The sequence below is a fragment of the Otolemur garnettii genome, unplaced genomic scaffold, assembly GCF_000181295.1.
Source record: "Otolemur garnettii isolate 467f Iridium unplaced genomic scaffold, OtoGar3 scaffold00017, whole genome shotgun sequence".
Lineage (NCBI taxonomy): Eukaryota > Metazoa > Chordata > Mammalia > Primates > Galagidae > Otolemur > Otolemur garnettii.
In genome coordinates this window covers 11,928,210-11,944,488 of record NW_003852412.1, presented here as the reverse complement: position 1 = coordinate 11,944,488, position 16,279 = coordinate 11,928,210, and the positions used below count along the sequence as shown (strand labels likewise).

The 16,279-nt window shown below is 38.4% G+C and overlaps 1 protein-coding gene across 2 annotated transcripts in view; it reads left to right on the top strand.

The window, feature by feature from the left end:
• Positions 1–2,179: 2,179 nt before the first annotated feature.
• TBCA (tubulin folding cofactor A) overlaps positions 2,180–16,279 on the top strand; it is a 53,434-nt gene continuing 39,334 nt past the window's right edge. For both annotated transcript variants that reach the window (XM_003785932.2, XM_012802800.1), the window contains exon 1: positions 2,180–2,338. In XM_003785932.2, the coding sequence (XP_003785980.1) occupies positions 2,286–2,338 (53 nt within the window). In that variant the 5' untranslated portion in view covers positions 2,180–2,285. The remainder of the gene's footprint in view (positions 2,339–16,279) is intronic.

The following is a 16,279-nucleotide window of genomic DNA, read 5'->3' as shown; positions in this document are numbered from 1 at the left end:
CTAAATTTTGGGGAAAAAAATCCACATATAAGTGGGCCTGCTCAGTTTCAGCCTGTGTTACAAGGGGCAATTGTACCCATAGACGCAGACAAACTCACACTGTATCCTTCAGGGTCTGGGTCTGGGGATGCACAGCAGTGGCAGCAATAAAGGTCTTTTGGCCACTGTTGCATTTATGGATTATTGGTTTACAGTAAAGGCACAGACACTAATTAATTAAAGGAAGAAAAGGGGCAAAAGAGGGAGGCAGAGTTGGGAGTTTGAGGGGACATTGGAGGTATTTGTATCAAGAAAACCATTCTGAGAGAAACTCCTAAAATTATCACAGAATTGAACTCTGAGTTTCTTGAAACCAAGGCAAAAAAGAAAATATGGTGAGTTACATGTCTTTTGCTGTCTGATCAAAGGAAAGACCTTAACAGTAGCCTAGCTGCACCATATTTTGGTTTGTGGTTTATAGTTACTGTTGTCTCTTTGCAGCATTTTGCTTTGGTGAGTCTGCTATTGTGGTTTGTTCCCCCTCCCCCATTCCCAATACTTCTCAACTCTGCTGTGCCACTTGAAATTGTATTTCTGTGTGCCAGCCAGCTGGATAACAATATTTATTGAACTTAGCACCCTCTGGATACAGAACTCAGGTGGAGGTCAGGGGAGGAAGATTTATGCAAGACAAGATTCTTCCCTCTAAAGATGTTTTTAATCCAACTAAGAGGATGAGCACACCCTCATGAAGTACCTAAATAACAATTTTAAAAAGAAAAACACACCCAAACCAAAAATTATTACTACTATATGATTCCAAACCATCTAGGAAGGATGAACAAGTGAGGCCAGTAAAGAAATAGTAGACTTTTTCCAGGTGGGTTTTGATCTTGAATCTAAATGTTGTTTTTTTGTTTGTTTGTTTGGTTGGTTTTTTTTACAGTTTTGGCCAGAGCTGGGTTTGAACCCACCACCTCTGGTATATGGGGCTGGCAGCCTACTCCTTTGAGCCACAGGCACCACCCTGATCCTGAATTTAAACCAGGGGTCCTCAAACTTTATCAACAGGGGGCCAGTTCACTGTCCCTCAGACCGTTGGAGGGCCAGACTGCGTGCCCCAGGACAAGTTGGCTGCTGAGCAGGACAGGCAGTGGCAGCAAAAACACATGGGCTGGCCGGATTAATGTCCTAGGTGGGCCGCAGGTGGCCCGCTGGCTGTAGTTTGAGGATGTCTGAAAGGGTCTTGGACTGGTAGGATAGAAGAGCATTCCAGAGCCAGGGATGAATGTGAGGATGAGTGAATCACATGTAGGGAGGGGTAAAGACAATCCTGTAGATGTCTTTGACGGAGGGACATACCAAGAAATAAGAAAACAAAGGAGGTTCTGCCCTGCATCCATTGGGTGATTGTCTCAGGAAAAGGTTGCTGGAGGCCACTGGAGGTGTGCCTCATTTTATGCTACATTTTTTTAAAAATACAAAACAGGTGTTGAGCATCTACTATGCATCAAGCACTGAGCTAGATGTTTTAACCCTCATACCTATTCTATAAAGTGGACATTATTTCCATTTTGCAGACGAGGCATAAGGTCAGCAGTGAGGTTAAGAGGCACAAGTGCCAGGGCTGTCTAGCTATTACAGGGTGGAACCCTGAATAAAGTCGGTTTGTCTGACCACAAAGCCCAAGCTTTCATATGTGTCACACACATTTTTGCTGAAAATTTAAGATACACTAGAGATGATTATTTGAAGAAGTCCTACAGGCATGTAAATATAAGACATATTATCCAGAAGCATTTTTGCCAGGATTTAAGGGCAATGATTTTCTTGACGGCATGCACAATAGTAGTTTATTTCATTAACAATTCATCATTTTGCCCCATTTGACGCCAGATAATGCCACTGAAAATACCCGTAAGACATTTTTTTACGTTACTCCTCCCATTAATCAGAGAATCTCGCAAAGCAATGCCCAGGGCCAAACCAATCCATCCCAGGAGGCAGTTTAGTTTCCCAGGCTGCGGAGACCGGGAGAGGTGTGTCCAAACTAAAAGGAGGGTTGAGAGAGATGAGGACACTTTGCGCGACTGAGAGACTGGATGTAGGCGGGGAACAGCTGGCCTGGGAAACAACCCATCCGGACCCGGGACTCACGGGGCGTGGCAGGGCCGCCCGGGCCGCTGCAACCTGCGCATGCGCGCGGGGCCGCGCCGGCCACGCCCACACAACCGCCGCCTCCTCGCCGTCGCCCTACACGGTTCTCTTGGCTCTCCGCCCCTCCTTCTCGCGGCGCTCGAGGGACCATGGCCGATCCTCGGGTGAGACAGATCAAGATCAAGACCGGCGTAGTGAAGCGGTAAGGAGCCGCGAGCGGCGCAGCCGCCTGCATCTTCTCTTCCTCGCCTCATGGCGGCCCGTGAGGTTGGGCAGAGTGCAGGCCTGAGGCGGACTCGGGGCTCCAGGCCTGGCTTCGGGCTCTGCGGCCGGCGGGGACTGGCAGGGATGGAGCGGGGCGCGCCAGCATTCGAGCCCGCGGGCCGGGAGCGCCGCTTCCCGTCTCTGCCCTCCGGAGGGGCCCAGAATTGCGGCGAGAGTCGGTGGCGGCCCCACCCCTCGACGCCCGGTGGGGAGGAGGTGGGAGGCGCCCTGGAGCGGGCGGGTGGGCCGGGCCTGGTCGCGTATCCCCGGTGGGCGCGAGCGGCGTCTCCTGCTCTAGCGAAACTTGACCCGGGGCCGACCATCCCGTCGGTTACCTGCCTTCGGGGGGACGTGAAAGCAGGTTCTCAAGTTTAGGGGGAAGCTAATAGCCGGGCCTCATCCAGAAAGAGACCGTAGTGGAGCCCGGTGACCTGCTAACATGGCTGGCGTGACTCGCAGAGTTTGAGAACTGGGGCGTGAACTTCAGCACACTCAGCAAACTTCTGTGGCCTCACCTTCTCCAGTCTACTTCCCTAAGGCGGTGGGATGCTGTTTAACCATCCTGGGTAGGACAGGCCTGTAATTTGCTCTAATCCCTGACTACCGGAGGAAACTTAAATGGTCATTAGAACTTTATTGTTCAGACCAAAGAAGATCAAACTGTTACGGATGAAGCATTCATTCCAAGAGAAAAAAAAAAAAAAACATTCTGAAGAAGCAGGTTGTTTTGCAGTAGAAATGTCTAATCCTAGGCACCTGGCCTCTTCCTCTTTGCTCACCTTTCCTCTGTTGATATTTCCAGGAGAGGAAGGACAATTCACTTTTTAAGATACTGCCTCTGAGTTTTAGCACAGCATCACATTGTCCTTCCCTGGAAGCTTTCTTTATCACTAAGGCAGAAAGGAGAAGGTAGGAGTAGTAAACTCACAGCCTTTTCTGAAGTGAGACTGCCTGAGTTCAGATCTTGATTCTACCATTTATTATGTGTTCTGGGATTATTAGATTGCACTGTGTCTGTATAATGCAGATTTTATAATAGAGTCACCTCATGCAGTTGCAAGGGACACCTGCCATGGTGTTCAGTTTAACAAAGCATGTGGCAAATAGCAAGTAGCTAGTAAATGTACAGTAATATATATATATTTTTTGAGACAGAGTCTCACTTTGTTGCACAAGCTAGAGTGCTGTGGCATCAGCGTAGCTCGCAGCATCCTCAAACTCCTGGCTCCAGGGATCCTTTTGCTTCAGCCTCCCCAGTAGTTGGGACTCCAGGAGCTGGCACCCACCAGTAGGCCTGGGTAATTTTTTCTGTTTTTAGCAGAGGGAGGGTCTGGCTCTTGCTCAGGCTGATCTTGAACTCCTGAGCTCTATTGAGCCTCCCACCCACCCTTTCCAGAGTGCTAGGATTACAGGCATGACCTGTTGCACCTGGCTTAATGATACTGTTGTATTCCCATTTTACGGGTGAGAAACAGATTTAATGAAGTTGATAAAATGAAAACAAACTCATGTAAGATCACAGTGCTAATTAGTCGCAAAGCAAGAAAAAGGACCATTTTCTGATGTATTATACAACTTTTTCCTTTAAGCTACAATGCTCCAGTAAACAGTATTTTCAAAATTTGTGATAATAGGGAAACTGAGGAATATAACTGAAAATGTAAATAATAGCCTGTCGCTCAGCCCAGTGACCTGTTGTTCACTTTTGCTAGACTACTTTGGTTATATCATTGTAGTCAGTACATTTGGCAGAAGTACCAGAGTATTGTGGACAGCTGTAGATGGGAGGTCACAAGAAATGACTTTTAGTAATAGTTTCCTATTCATTACTTATGTGACCTTAACATTTTTCATACTCATGGTCTAAACTAGTTTATAAAATTATTCAGTTTGAGTGGTTATGTACTTAAAATATTTATTGTAGAGAAAATAAATTCATTTAGATAATTATAAACTGAATTTTTAGACTTAAAATTTTTAGGTGCTTATGTAAATGGCTTGGAAATAAGTATCATTTTCATGAAATCCTTTCATAATTTACTATAATCTCAAATCCTTTATAAATTAATGGAAATAGACATTTCTTTTGCTATACCTTTTTTTTGGTCATGGCTTTTTTCATTTCATTTTAGGGTACAACTTCTGTTTAGGTACTAAAATGAAAATGTATGATTTAGCTGTTTACTTGCCTTTTCATGCAACCATTTAACTCCATAAATAAAGTCTTTTATTTTCTCTTTTGTTATTTTTCTCCTGAGAATTATTTTACTGTGGCTTGTTCCATCTTCTGCTATAGTAACCTATTTTTTAAAATCTGCATTTTACCCCAGCAAAGAAAAAAGTAGATGAGGCAGATGTGGTAACATATTAATAACTATTGGGGCTGAATGATCATGGGGCTTCATTATTCTCTATATGTTTAAAAATTTCTCATAGGGTTTAAAGGCTGTATATTTTTTCTCCTCTCCAAATTTAGTTTCAAAGACTTCTTAATTAATTTTATGATTCATACGTGTTATTGGTTTTGTGAAAGAAGATCCTGTTTATTTATTTTTTTTTTAAAGCTAGTTTTTATTCTCAATACTCTTTTTCTAGTAAGGTATTCATTTACCCCACAACGGCATTTCTCTTAAGAAATTTCAACCTTTATTTGGAAGAAGAGATTTAAAGTAATTATTAATAGCCCCAGTTCCTTCACTCTTCTCTGTAGAAATTGAGAGCCACTAGAAATTATATTGTAGGTATTTGTCCTGCAGTACAGTTTGGGTAGGCCATATTAGGATGGGTGGATTCTTAGATTTTAGATTCTAATCAAATATGGTAGAACACTTCAGGTGATTCAGAACTTCCTGATAGTGATGGTGGGTTTTAGAAAGAAATTTGAACAGGCTTAGGGGAATGTTGGGGGAATATGAAAACAGGCAGTAAATAGATGGTAGTATTTGGCAGCAGGGAGATTGAGCAGTGTGAGTGGAAGATGGCCATTTTAGCACATTGGCAAAATGGTGACTTTCCTCTAGTGGATGGCAGCCCACATTAACAAGGAAAGTAGAAGCAAGTTTAAGGGGCAGTATTTTTAGTCCCTAAGAAAATAAGTGGAAGGCTCACGGTATCCTATTCCTAGAAAAACTTTGTTACCTTGTATAGTAAGAAAGAAAACCATCTGATTTCTGGAAATGGGCTTTGAGAGGGAAGCTAGATTATTAGCAATAGGGAGAGAAAACAGTTATTAGGAATGACACAGGAGTCCTCAAAGTTTTTAAACGGGGGGGGGTGGGAGCGGGCGCAGGACTGCTGGCCCAGGATGAATCAGCTGCTAAGTAGGATAGGCAGTGGCAAAAACACCCTACGGGCCGCAGTTTTGAGGATGCCAGAGAACAGCAGTGAGACTGACTCTGTGCTGAGCCTCTTGACCTTAAAAAGGCTTCTTAGCAATCCTCTTAGGTACAGGTTTTATGAATTATTATTGTTTTTAGTTGACACATAATCATATTTATGGAGTACAGTGTGCTTTATCAATACATGTTTACAGTATGTAGGATTTTTTTTTTTTTTCCGAGAGCTAATTCTTATGAAAATAGGTGAATACATTAGAGGCTGGATGGGTTATTATACTAAGTTTCTTTGAGATGCGGCCTTTGTTCACATGTGACTCACTGGTAGTGGGTATTAGTTGGCAGTTTTGGGTCTGCCTGGCTGTTTAAGATTTGGATCTGTTTCCAACAGATTATTAGACTATTTATACCTGTGACAAGATCACAGCTAATCTGGCAGCCCTGGCAGGGAGTTACCAAATGACATGCTACCTTTCTTCTCCAGCACAGAACTATGAAATCTCTATTTTTTTGATATGAAGGTGGTATTAATTGTCCTGTTTGCCTGGAACTGAGGCATTTTTCAGAATGTGACACTTTTAATGCTAACTGGAAAAGTCCCAGGTAAAGTAGGAAAATTGTTCATCTCTTCTTTAACTAGCTAACAGGTTTTGTGTGTGCTGTGATTAATTTGTAGCCTATTTGCAGATAGTACAGCTGTGAGTTATATTGTGCCTTAAATTAAAATTTTAAATGCTAAGGGTGGCGCCTGTGGCTGGAAGAAGTGGGGCACCAGCCCCATATGCTGGAGGTGGCAGGTTCAAACCCAGCCCTGGTGAAAAACTACAAAAAAAAAAAAGCTTAAAAAAATGAAATTTTAAATGCTAGGCGTGAATATGAATCTTTGCTAGAGTAGCTTTTTCCTGTGTTAATATAAATTGTTAATTATTTGGAAAATAATTTTCACTAAAGTGGAAGAAAATATACAATTCCTATTTTGTAAATGTTGATAGGGTATTTTGGCTGACTTATGTACATCAAAAGTTTCCAAGTAAATTTGTGTGTATAAAATAAATTTTTTTTAACTAGTGCTAAATTCAAGAAATTCTTCTCCTATGAAAAAAATGCTTTCAGCCATTTAACCTAAAGTTTACTTAATAACTTTGAAGGCAACTTATTTTTAATAAAGCCCACTAAAGTAGCCCACTGGTGAGTGAATTAATTGAATAAAAATACTTTCTTTAATATATCTTTTTATAACCATTTTAGATTGGTAATGGCTTAAAATTCTGTGTGAACAAAGAATGTTAGGACATTGGAAATAGCATTGACATTGGCCCATAGTTTTCCTGTGATTAAATGAAAGTGACACAAGTAGATTAGAATGAGACTAGGACAATTCACACTGCAATTGTGTTAGTTTAACTTTAACAATCTTTTAACGCTCTTGTTTAAATGTAGCTGACATACCATAATTACAAATCTACAAGCCTTGATTATAGAATTTTACATCATGAACCTATGGGGAAATTGTATTGATTTTTTTTTTTTTAATAAAGCAAGCATCGTTCCCAAATTGTGGCATATTCCTAAGTTTGTTTATCCCTTTATCTCTGATATACAACTGCATGTGGCATATGTACGATGTACAATAAGCATAAAAACAATATAAAGGGTAAGTAAAATCTCAGAATTATTAGTTTAATATAATACTTGTATAAAAAGTGAAAAATACCCAAGTAGACACAGATAAAGTGCCCTCCCCCTTGTACCTTTGTAGCTTTAGCTGTTTAGGTATACTTCTTATGTTTAAAGTAATGCTGGATGGAATTATGGTGGACATTATCTGGGAGAAACTAAGACTATAAATTACTCCTGTAGGTTTGTGAGCTTTATCATCTTCTTTTCTCCTACACCATACCCTTTTGGTTTGAGTTAAAGTGAGTTCAACCAGAATGGTCACTTTTCCACCTTGAAATTTAACTAGCAATCTTTCAAATTTTTGTAATGTATCCACTGCTTCAAAGTTGTGGTTAGAGGCAGCATCAAAATGGATTTTAGGTAGTTGGCGCCTCATCACATTCTGCCAACTACTTGGGAGAAAGCTAAAGCTGCTCATGACCCTGGTTCTCCCAACACAAGCTGAGTTATTCTGTAAGTTGAATGTGGGGATGAAAGACCTGTTGCCCTGTATGTGTGTGTGGTATGTGTCTATTCCTTGCTTTTTTTGTTTGGTAGAACATTTTGAAAATCTTCAGTAAATAAGATTAAAAAATTATGTTAATAGTGGCAGTCCAAAACTCTTAGATTATACATGTTTAGGTATGTTATTTGTCTGTGCCGGTATTACATTTCCAATAGTAGATTTATAGAAGAACATAATAATGTTCTAGTGTGATACTATTATATGCCCAAATACAACTAATTTCTTAGTTAAACTTGTCATAGATCTACCTGATCCAGAAATGACTTATTTATCAGCCTTACTCAGAAACTACATCTTAGCTGTTTTTGAGTCACCTGGTATGGTAATCATTGCTCAATAAAAGTCTTTGTAGTGAACAAATGAATGAATGAAACCTTTTTCTATAGGAATTTTGAATTTGATATAATAAGTAGTAGAGAGCCACTGAATCAATGACTTTATTACAGCATAATAGTTACTATACTTATTTATTTATTCTTGCACTGGAAGTTAAACAGATAGAATCCTAGGCTCCATTTACTGCATACCTCTGTGACCCTGGGAAAGTTAGCCTTTAAAAACTAAAGTTTTCTTAGCTGGAAAATGGGGTTAATGAAAGTACCATTCTCATATTGATATGTTAGAATATTAAATAAGGTATTCATGCAAAGCAGTTAGCCCAGGTACCTAATATGTAATAAATATGTAATGAATGTTAACTGCTGACATTATTAATCATTCTAATCTATCTTATTCTGTTTGTGCTGCTGTAGCAAAATATCCAAGACTAGGTTATTTATAAATAATAGAAATTTCTTACAGTTCTAGAGGCTGGGAAGTCTAAGATCAAGGTGCCATCAGGTATCTGGTGAGGGTCTGGTCTCTCACATTCTAGAGGCTGGGAAGTCTAAGATCAAGGTGCCATCAGGTATCTGGTAAGGGTTTGGTCTTTGCTTCCAAGATGACACCTTCAGTGCTTTGTCCTCAAATGGCAAAAAGGCGTAAAAGGGCCCAATGCTATGTGAAGCCTCTTTTATTAGGGCTCAATCCCATTCTGAGGGAGGGCCCTGTGACCTAATCACATCCTAAAGGCCCAACCTCTTAATACTATCACATTGGATATTAAGTTTCAACATAAAATTTGGAGGGACACAAACATTCAAACAGTATCATAACTATTACTTTTCTGTAGATAATCAAGTATGTTGAGAACTTAAAGATGGATGGTTACTGATGCATAGGAAAGACCCTGGAACTTACTTTCTTTTAAATTATAGTAAAAACTTGCTTTTCAGTTGTCTGTCAGGTTTACCGCTTGTATGTGGACAAGTGAGGGAAGGGTATGCAGCTCGTATTTTTGAGTAATTTCTAGAACTTGGTAATGACAATCTTTCTATAAATTGCTAAGGCCATAATTTGCTACCCCTGAGCTCCAGCAAAGAATCTTCTGTTTATATCTAGGATCTTATCTTTTTAACAGTTAAAAAAACATTGTGTCAGTATCATTGACACAATGTGGAAAGCCCACTTTTTTTGTTGAACTTCCATTAAGTTTATTGTGGGAAAGAGTAATTGAGTGCATTTTAGGAGGTGTTAATTCCAAAATTGATAACTGATTCACCACAATTATAAGAAGATATTCCTACAATTCTAGTGCTAGATTATAGTTATTTTCACATCCTCCTTAGTGTTTTGTTTTTAACTGGGTTCCCTGTTTTTGTTGATATCCTTTCACTTGTGCTGAAGAAATATCTTGTGGCAGGGTGTGTGTGTATGTTCTGACCTGCGGTTCGTCTGTAGAGGATATTGGAAGAAGGAGGCATCAACTTACCTATTAAATGTCCTTGAGCTTCTAAATAATATAGTAATGTATATAATGCTTTTAATATAGCATTCATTGCCTGAAATACATCTGTACTTATGAAATTTTTGAAGACCTATGCAGGTCTACTGAAGTGTACTTGAACTTAGGTTACCGGTATAATACTATAATTTTGATCTCCAAATCTAAGATGTTAATTCCTCAGGACACTGAATCTTACCAAGTTACACAAATAAGGCCAAGGTAGTTCTTCACTTCTTTTCAGGGACCAGAGGGATGGTGTTTAACACCCCATTGCTTTTCACAAAAAACAGGTATCTAATAGGTTTTTGTCAAACAAGTCAAAGAATGGGGGAAACTAGAAAGAGCTTATGTGAGGGGGAGCAGTTCAAGAGTCTAAAAATAAAACTTTGTTTTATAAGTAAAAAGTGAGAAACTTAGAAATGGAGAAAGAAAAGAAATAACTATAATAAACCACTCTCACGTAATTTTTTACTTTTATTAGAGATAGAAAAGATATGAAAGATGAGAATACATTTCTATCAGGTATTTGTTTAAAAGCTAAAGACTTCACTTTTTTTAAATTAGAAAGAGACTATTGTAGAAAAATGTTAAATTATTAAAAGTTCTATCAAAAAATATTTTGTATACAACCTCCTGAGAGAACTTGCAGGGGAAAAAGATTTTGTAGTTTACTTAGAATTAACCAGAGCACTACCTTTTTGATCGTAGTTTAGTAGAAGGGTGTGTGTGTGTGTGTTTGTGTTTAACTGCCTATTATTATTTACATAAATAGGCCCACCCATTCCAGTTTTTTTGAAAAATAGTGGGAAAATAGGTATGCTGAAATCTCTTATAGGCAGTAGGTGGTATTGCACAGAAACTTATAATACAACTTATGATAGCAAAACTTTGGTCCCAGTCCTAAAGGAATTTGTATTCAACTTATGTAGTATATATGTATATGAACACTGATTCCTAGAATTTCAAGTATGAATGTACTAATATATTTTTTCATTCTCATGTAATGGATACTTAGTTTAGTTGTGTGTGTGTTTTGTTCTAAGTTTTTCACTTGTACAAATGGTGCTACAAACAAGGTATTACATTGTTATATATGGCTCATATATATGTAACAGAATAAAGCAGAACTTCCCAAAGATAAGGCCCAGAATGGATTACAAGCCTAGGGAGGTGTAGCTCTCTTTAGCTGTCAGGATGGCCAGGTGTGGCCAACTGCACAGTAGCCATGAGATTATATAGGGGAATTGTCATTACAACAGAAGCAAGCAGCAAATTCCAAGGGAGTAAAGTTGGCCTGGTTGAGGAGCAGCAACCAAGTGAAAGAGATGGCGTAGGAGACTGAGAAAAGCAGGAGGGAGAGGGTATAGATCTCCTAAAGCAGTGGTTCTCAACCTTCCTAATGCTGTGAGCCTTTAATACGGTTCCTGTGGGTTGCAACCCACAGGTTGAGAACCGCTGTCCTAAGACCTAGTGTAAAGACTTGTTAAGACTCAGATCAGAAGTCACCACCTCTGTAAAGGTTTCCTGGCTGTCACCAAAGGCAGTGCTCCCTTCTCTGTATTCCAAAAGGATTTTGTAATTTTCACTAAGATAGTACTAAAAATACATTAAGCTATTTGTTTCATTCACTAGGTTAGTGGTTTGCATATAGTATGGTCTAGACACCCTTTGGGTTCCTTGATATACTTTTAGTACTAAGTATATCTGTGATGTCAAAGTTATTTTGTGAGGTCAAAGTTATTTTTATGGTAATATTAAGACATTATTTGGCTTTTACACATTCATTTGCTCACAGCTGTACAGTGGAGTTTTCCAGGGGCTGTATGATGTATGATACTGCAGCAGATCAAATGAAGAAGCAGTTTCCATTATTCCAGACATTTAAAAGATTTGCAAAACTGTATGTGTTGTTTTTTTTTTTTTTTTGGAAAATAAAAATTACTTTTTATAAGACATACTTTTTGTTAACATTGCAGTACCTTTTATTTTAGTTTTAAGTGAATTAACAAATAGACTTTTTCTAACTTTAAAAAAAAATTTTAAACTTTTTACTTTAATTTCTAACAGTAAATAATTAAGTATAATTCACATAAAACCAAGCTCCTTGATGTCCCCAGTAATTTTTAAGAGTTTAAAGGTTCTGGTCAGTGCCATCTTTGGGTTGTAGACTGCTGCCCTCTTCTCGTTGTATATGTATCTTCACATGGTGTAAAAAGGTTAGAGGAGTCTCTTTTATAAGAGCAGTAATCTTCATGCGGGCTCTACTCTCAAGAGTCTATTATTTTCCAAAGGCCCCACCTCCTAATACCATTACAGTAAGAGTTGGGATTTCAATATATGAATTTGCGGGAGACACAAACATTCAGTACATAGCAGTGCCAAACTTTCCAGAGCAATTATACCATTTTACATTTCCCACCACATGGCATTCCTTTCACTGAGCTATATCCTCTCCAATTCTTGATAGACTTCTTAATTTATTCTAATACTGTTTTGTTTAGTTTTCAAATAGAAAAAAATTAAATTATTTTCATTATCTTTTTAAACAAGCATCACCAAGATAAAGATCACAAGGAAAAGGGAGTATGAAGCTTCAGCCTTACAATCACTTAATTAACTCCTTCCCCCTTGCGTAGAGTGGTATATGTATAAGCCTTAGTCAGTCCATGGTTTTCACCTGCTAAAGAGGGGCGTCCTTTGGAAAGGACCTATTTCCAGGACTACATTCAGTGAGGGTGTCTTGCAGTAAGAGGAGGCCTATAGATAGCAGTTTATGTACTGATCCATGGTGCTGCATCTGTCAGGAGCTGAGGCCAACAGCATTACTTTTTAAATGATTCTTTTCTTTATTATGTTAATAATATAATTATGATTTAGGACACTTTGGGTTCTTAAGTTTGGCATAGTATTTCTAGAGAAGTTTGGCATACTATTTCATAGTATTATTTATTTATTTATTTGTTTATTTTAGATTTTGTCACCCTTGGTAGAGTGCTATGGTGTCGTAGCTCACAGCAACCTCAAACTCCTGGGCTTAAGTGATGCTCTTGCCCTCGCCACCAAGTACCTGGGACTACAGGCATCTGCCACAACACCTGGCTATTTTTAGAGACAGAGTCTCCCTCTTGCTCGGGCTTGTCTTGAACCTGTGAGCTCAGGCACTGCGCCCCTCTTGGCCTCCCAGAGTGCTGGGATTATAGACGTGAGTCACCACGCCCGGCCCATGTTTATTGATGATATTATATAAATTTTCTTTCTTTTTTTTTTTTTTTTTGGAAAAATAGGTATTGCTTTGTTGTCCAGGCTGGAGTATAGTCACACAATTATAGTTTACTATAACTTAGAACTCCTGGACTCAAGTAATCCTCTTGCCTCAACCTCCTGAATAACTGGGACTACAAATGTCTACCACATACACGGCTAATTCTCTCCCTCTTTTTTTTTTTTTTTTTTTTTTTTTTTTAAGAGAGACAGAGTTTTGCTATCTTGTCCTGGCTGGTCTCAAACTTCTTGCCTCAAGTTATCCTCTTACCTCATCATTCTGAGTAACTGAGATTATAGGCAAGAGCCACCAGCACCAGCAATGCTATTTAATTTCAACCCAATACCATATGGTTTTGTAATTGTCACTGCCATACGTTTAAAAATCTGCCAGACATGTATACTCTTAGTCTTCTCTACTTGTCCCCAGTTCCCACCACAACTGAAAATTAATTTCTTAAGAAAGAAAATATATAGGTTTTTAAATTGATTTTTTTTTAATTGTTGGAGAATCATTGAGGGTACAGAGAACCAGGTTACACTGTTTGCAATTGTTAGGTAAAGTGGTTGTAATAATTGTGTCCTGCCCCAGTGGTGTGTCACACACCATGACCCCCCCAGCCTCCTCTCTCCTTCCCTCTCTCATTCCTCTATCCACCACCATTGAGTACACTGGATTCTTGCCTCTCCATTCTTGATTCTTTACTAAGAAGAACATGTTCAGTTTTCTACATGTTACTCCTTTTAAACTATCCTAGCATTTTTAGTATTAGACTAAGTAGAAGTGGTCTCAGGAAACAACTTTGGCTTTTGTTTGTAAAAAAGAATAATTCTGATTATTAAATGTTAAAAGAACATGAAGAATAAGACTTTCTATCCTTAAGGCACTTAAAATTTCACAAAGTAAATTCATTCATTTTACAGTTTAGTAGAACTAATTCATACTACAGTTTAGTAGACACAAATTACAGGACTCTGTAATTTCACCACTCAAGGAACTGTAACAAATTGGTCAACATAAGGAATTAGGCCTACTGTACAGATACGTACATGTGGTACATGCCTGGTTTATTAAAATGGTCACTATAAGGAGGTGGTTAATGTAGCAAGGTGGCCAACTATAGAGATTCTCCTGTATGTACCAAGACTTTTTTGTGCCTCACTTCTGAGGATATGTTCCTGACTTCATAGAACTTATATACTTGTGGAGATTAATGGTGGCTAAAAGAAAGTTCAGTCCAAGTAAAGTAATAATAAGAGGGCAGACTTCTGACAATCTTACTTGTCAATTTCAAATTAAGGAAAAGGTATGTCATGAGTGGTTAAAATATATGTAAATACTAGTTTATTTTATAATTTACTACCATCAAATATATACAAATATACTTTAAAAAGGCTAAAATTTATCAAAGCTTATGCACACAAACACAACTGTCTATAGCATCATTCAAAGTTGAAAGAAGTGTAAACAAAGATAAAGGCACAGTATTATCAAGTCATAACTGCATACAGTTAACTGGAGTACATACTGTACTACTGTAATAATTTTTGTTGCTTTTGTTGTGAGCTCAAGTGCTGTGAGTCTGTATCCTTTTAAAATGCTTGTGTGATGCTAATGCTTCTGATGGAGCAGTTGGTTTCTCTAGTAAATTGCTTATCGCAGTAAAAAGTGATCTCATACAGTTCTTGTGTATTTTTATTGTGGTTAGTGCAATACTGTAATCTTTGAATAACACCACGGGACTCATGAAATACCACTAGTGGTGCTGGAAGTGTTCCCAAGAAGCAGAGAAAAGTTGTGACATTACATAATATGTACCATGGACTGAGGTCTGCACCTGCAATTGTCTGCATTTCAGAGCAATGATTCATCTTGTAAACAGATGACATAAACTTACAGTATTGATGAATACAGTACTGTAGATGTGTTTTCCTTATGATTTTCATAATACTTTCTTTTTACTTTATTACAAGGTATAAGAATACAATTTATAATGCATATAACATAAAATATGTTTTAACTATTTATTTTATTGGTAAGGTTTCCAGTCAACAGTAGACTATTAGTAAGTAAATATTTTGGGAGTTAAACGTTAAATGCAGCTTTTGACTGCAAGAGGGGTTGGTGCTTTAACCCCCCCCTTTATTCAAGAGTTAACTGTATGAGAAGTAGAAATGCCAAGTATGTTTAGTTTTTTTAGGACAATACTTTCCACATTGTTGAAAATTTTAAGATCAGAACAAGTTAGACGTGCAGGTAGCTAAACCATTTAAATTTAAACTAATTTCACTTTCTTTCTTTTTTTTTTTTAAGACAGAGTCTCAATCTGCCCTCCTGGGTAGAGTGCTGTGACATCACATCTCACAGCAACCTCAAAGTGTTGGGCTCACGTGATCCTCTTGCCTCAGCCTCCTGAGTAGCTGGGACTACAGATACCTGCCATGAAGTGGGGCTAGTTGTTTCTGTTTTTAATGGAGACAGGGTCTTGTTCTTGCCAGGCTGGTCTCTAACTCCTGAGCGCAAACAATCCATCCACTTCACTCTCCAAAAGTGCTAGGATTGTAGGCGTGAACCACCACACCTCGCTAATTTCACTTTGGAATATAGTCTTAAAAGAAAATTCTTTTCTTTTGAAACACTAAATTATAGAGCTGATGAAATAACTCTTAGAGATTGTTATACTCACTTGTCTGTCTCCCTCCTTCATGCACGCACATATAAAAAGAGATACGTAGTTAATTTGCTCAGGGTTACCCAGCTAATTACTGGCATGGTCACAATAGTATTAACCCATGTTACTACCTTACGTTATGGGGTTTTTTTTTTTGTTTTTTTTGCAGTTTCTGGCAGGGGCTGGGTTTGAACCCGCCACCTCTGGCATATGGGGTTGGTGCCCCACTCCTTTGAGCCACAGGCGCCGCCCCTTATGTTATGTTTTTCATAGATGTGAATTCTTCAAAATGACTTTCCTTTTGTTAATAGTTTTTTTTAAGTCTTAGACTTTAGTTAAAATTTGGTCCTCCAAGCTAAGTTCAGTGAACTTTGATCATAAGTTATTTTTCAGTTTTATCATTTGAATTTCAGTTTTTAAATAATAAATTTTTGTTATCTGATGAATAACCGTTGGTTATGCTAGAAACTAAGCTTAATAAAACAGTTCTGCATAAGTGATCTTACTTAGGAGATTTGGATGTGAATTGCTCTGGTTTCTGAGAAGATTGATCTTAATTTCTCCCCTTTGGAGAAATTTTGGAGAGTACTTTTTTTTTTTT